We start from the raw sequence: 4,396 nt of genomic DNA on the forward strand, positions 1-4,396 counted from the left end.
ACTAAAAATTCCATAAAGAAACTTTTCTTGTATTATTATTATTATATAAAATTAACATTTAATATTTATAGGTGTATGTGTAATGGATTTTAGAGGTGCTTGTTGATTATAAATTTAATAATTAAGTGATAATAGTTTCCAACCTTGCCCCTTGATGACCAGGTGAAACCGAAAGGGTATCCGCATTGCGCGAAAATAAAAAAGATTATCGACAAGATCCCACACATGAAGTGAACGGGTCGGGAAAGCACCAAACCATTTGAAGCTTATGTAGCAGTCATCAGGGTCGGCTCAACCATTTTGGTGGGCTAAGACGAAGTAAAATCTTGTGGCTTTTTTCCTAAAAAAAAATGTATATGATTGAAAGTTAAACTTGAAGGGCCCAAGTGTAATTATTTGAAAGATTGTGTTAAAATTTAAAAACTTGAAAAAAAAAATGGTGAACCAGGGATTCGAACCCAGGTCTCACCAACATACACAAAACCACTACACTACCAACCATCAATCTGTTGATAACCCATACCCTAAATCTTTTATAACTGGACTGTGGTTTCATCAAATTGTGAAGGCCCTATAGTTTTTGTGGCCCAAGGCCCAAGCCTTATTTGGCTTACCCTTGGGCCGGCCCTATCAGTCATGCAGCCTAATCACATATGCTTCTTAATTTCTTATGCTAAGAACAAGCCCAAAGTAGTAGGGCTGGCATATCGTGCATACCTGTACACGAGAATACACGAACACGATAATACACGATACACGAAATCCCATACACGAACACGACACGATAAGGTTTCGTGTCCAGTTTTTCATACACAAACACGAAATATTTTGTTAACAGGTATACACGATAATTACCTGTTTACGAATGTTTCAATAATTACATATCTAAGCAGGTCAACATGGGTCCCAAAATTGTTATTTAAAATTTGATTGTTTGTTAACCAAACGAGGCTATGTGTTAACAGGAAAGTTCACATACTCTACAACACCAAAATGATGAACAGAGAGAAAGATCACTCCTTCTTTTTCCCCTTTTGCAGCATCGTCTGGACATCTCCACTATACGATTCAAAGTGAAATGCGTATTGTTGGAAAACCGAAAATAGAACCAACTCAACAAGGATCACAACATTTTGAATCGCTTCCCCAACATGCTCTACTTCCAGCCAGAAATGATGTGATTTTATGACACCTGATCTTACTAACAACTCGATAAGTGCCCCCTGAATAAAGCCATCACACTTTTTTTGTCAATGTTTTATAAATATTAATAAAACATACCCCTCGTAGCACACATTTTCGAGTGATGAAGGTCATAAATATTAATACTACAAGGGCTTTCAAATAAATTTTACCTGCCAAAAACCGAAGAAGATGATCCCAATGATGCATGAAAACTTTGCTACTGGCTTGTGAGGCTTCAATTCCTTTGCAAAAGCATGGTAAAAGACTAGTAAAGAATACAAAGCCACGTAAAATGACATGCTAAGGATAACAGTGAATGCCCAGCTGACCGAACTAGGATACATTCCAAGTAACCGTAAACCAATCATGAGAATTGAGCATGTGGGTCGTGTGACAGCAAACTGCCAAGTGCAGTACTTCAGAAGCTTCAACGTTTGGTGATTCATATAAATTGCACGAGGCTGCCCACACAAAAAAATATAGTTAATGATACAGGTCAGGTCGAGATGGGTTAACCCACAAACACGTTTAGTCAACTTTTATTTCATAAATGGTTACAGGAACACTCTTATTATAATAAGAACCCAGATCCAATTGGTTGGGTTTTCACGATTTGGCGGTGTAAACTTCACTTGCCATTCAACTTTTATTAATTAAAATTTTCCATTTCTGTATTTGTATTATGATATGAAATATATTTATCATTTAAAGTTATTTTTTATATATACAAGACTGGTGATTTTGAAAAAATAAATGGTTCGAACTGTTAACCGTCAAACCAGCCGGTCAGGCCACCAACCCAGCCCAGCTGGTTTGTTTTGTTGTCATCTGAAACCGTAGTTAAGCTATTTGGTATTTTCCTCAAATCCAGCCAAATGGAACCGTGAACACCCCTATTAAGCTATTGTAACTGCACTTTTGTTGACTTTCAGCGCTTTGACCTGTTCCTTGTTTAGCTATTCTTTTTTCATTTGACATTATTATTGTTTGAAATAAAAACACAACATAAACTGACCAATTAATAAATAATCGAGTCGAAAGTGTCACCTCTAAATCACAATACAAACCTAAAGAGAAGAGTCGTTTTGAAGAGAAATTGACTAATTTCTTAGTTTTGCAATTGTTATAAATATTTAAAATAAAATAATGATATTTTATTGTAACTCGTTCTTCAAAATGGTGTCGATGTTTTGGTATTTTCCCAAGAACAGTTGTCGGTTTTGCAAAAAGAACATATACTCACTTGCCAAATAGTCATCGGGAACCCAAGACGAATTTCCCTTCCCTTGATTCCATCAGGAACTATATCTTTGCTAACATCCATATCCACATAGCTATAAAGTAAAGCAAGAAACTTAACAACAACCTGTGAATAAAAAGTCAACATATAAGTCAAAGGGTCATAAGATTAAAAGTTGAATACAATGATTCCATACCAATGCCTCGTAAGATTCTTTAATCAGATCCAAAAGCAGGAGAAACGGTTTGCTACTCTTGAGATCCAGCACACCCACAAAAGAATAAACAGCATAAATCGGGGCCATAAGAATAATTATCATAATGGCGCTTTGTTGCTTTGGATTTTTCCAGTAATAAAGATGCTGTGAAGCAAGTTGGGATGAAAAATGCAGAGTAAGCATAGTGCAAGCACCAGCTCCCAGCATCGTAAGCTCTTCGCGATTTAAGCTACTGATGTCCATGATTCACTGAGTATCTAATACATATCACCATAAGCAGTGGTTGTGAGCAGAATAACCAAATCATAACTTATCCAAAATAACTGAAGGTTTGGTTAGGTTTTTTTTTTTTTTTTTTTTATGATCGAGTTTTATGGTTAGGTTATGGTTATATGTGTATTAATAACAACAAAATAACCGAACCGGACATACTTTTTATGAACAATATATCAGAAAACTTTTGTTACAACTTTTTTAAAATTATCTAATACTTGTCCTCCCCTCTTTATTGTATATAAGAATTAATTACCATGTTTTATTTGGCCCAAAACTAAATTGGATTTATCATCTGAATGTCAATTTAATTGGCCCATACCGAGTAGCTACAGTTAACCATGGTAAACTAACCGAATTGTCTTTCCCAAAAATCAATCAATATAACCAAAGCAAAGGTATCACTTACAAATTTCTAAAACGTAAACATGGGGTATAGGTTTGGTTTGGTTTTGATCCTAACCAAAGCAAAACGACCCATGACAAATCTTAACTATCAAAATTAACATAACTAGCCAAACCAAACAAACCATGGCAAATCAAAATCAACATCACATATTAAATTCTAGAAACCAGAACATTGGTTGTAGATTCGTTCCCCTTTTGATCGATCCTAAACCAATGCTCATCCCAAAAATCAAGTAGATAGAGGAATGTTAATTAACAAAATTGATCGGTTGTTGTTTTATTTTTAAAGCCAACCTCATTTTAACTGGAAATGAATACATCATCGAAAAACAAGAATAGCAGCAAGACATAAAGGTTTGGTTCTGATCCTAACTGCTCTAGGGGACAAAGGATTCTTATTTGTTAAATTATGGTTCGATTTTAACCCTAACTGAAATGAATCTTAATCAGAATACCGCAATTGCCTATAGCCATCACAATAACAAGCAGAAATAAAATCATATTGTTGTGATTATGATGCAAAGGGTTGCTTGCTATGCCTGCGCAACCCCAATTTGATTAGGATAAACATGAAGAAGCAATTATCATATGAATTAGGTGAGAGATTCTTACAAATTTGAAGGAGACCCAACCCAAGTTAATGAAGTGCTCCAGATTTTGACGATACTTGAAATTGGTGATCTAATCTAGTGTTGCTCGGCCCTCAAAATTGACTTGACTCACTGCCAGTATTTGTCGTCATCAACATACTTTTAACAATCTACAATTTTGGTCCCTACAAAATCTTGTGTTCTACTTTGTTCATAGCTTAGGTCATAATCCGTGACCAGGTTTATTACATGTTTGTTTTGCACCACAACCGCTTGCTTTCATTTATTATTTACTATCTTACAACCCCGTGTATTACACGGTTAAATTTGAAATTAAGTTTAATAGGAAGTTGGACCATTTTTTAAGATGAAAACATATTGATAGTAACATAAATTTAAAATTGGAAGAAAAAATTGAACACATGTATTACACGGCTTAAGTAAATATAATGTTATATACGCAAAAAAAAATCTGTCTTTTAA

General features: G+C 34.8%; 1 protein-coding gene across 1 annotated transcript; it reads right to left on the bottom strand.

Annotated features, from left to right (window-relative positions):
• Positions 1-767: 767 nt before the first annotated feature.
• On the bottom strand, positions 768-4,083 carry LOC110944316 (transmembrane protein 184C). The gene is made up of 5 exons (XM_022185979.2): positions 3,936-4,083; positions 2,622-2,899; positions 2,429-2,551; positions 1,356-1,646; positions 768-1,223 (listed from the first exon to the last, which is right to left on the bottom strand). Exons 2-5 carry the CDS (start codon positions 2,883-2,885, stop codon positions 1,014-1,016), a joined length of 888 nt encoding a protein of 295 aa, XP_022041671.1. The 5' UTR covers positions 2,886-2,899; positions 3,936-4,083; the 3' UTR covers positions 768-1,013.
• Between the last annotated feature and the right edge of the window lie 313 nt (positions 4,084-4,396).

Source organism: Helianthus annuus, chromosome 1, assembly GCF_002127325.2.
Source record: "Helianthus annuus cultivar XRQ/B chromosome 1, HanXRQr2.0-SUNRISE, whole genome shotgun sequence".
Taxonomy (NCBI): Eukaryota; Viridiplantae; Streptophyta; class Magnoliopsida; order Asterales; family Asteraceae; genus Helianthus; species Helianthus annuus.

Coding starts and splice junctions, on each gene's coding strand:
- LOC110944316 (XM_022185979.2), bottom strand. CDS start 2,885: ATGGACATCAGTAGCTTAAATCGCGAAGAGCTTACGATGCTGGGAGCT. Junction 2,552..2,621: donor AAGAATCTTACGAGGCATTG/GTATGGAATCAT, acceptor TTTTATTCACAG/GTTGTTGTTAAGTTTCTTGC. Junction 1,647..2,428: donor TCCCGATGACTATTTGGCAA/GTGAGTATATGT, acceptor TTGTGTGGGCAG/CCTCGTGCAATTTATATGAA.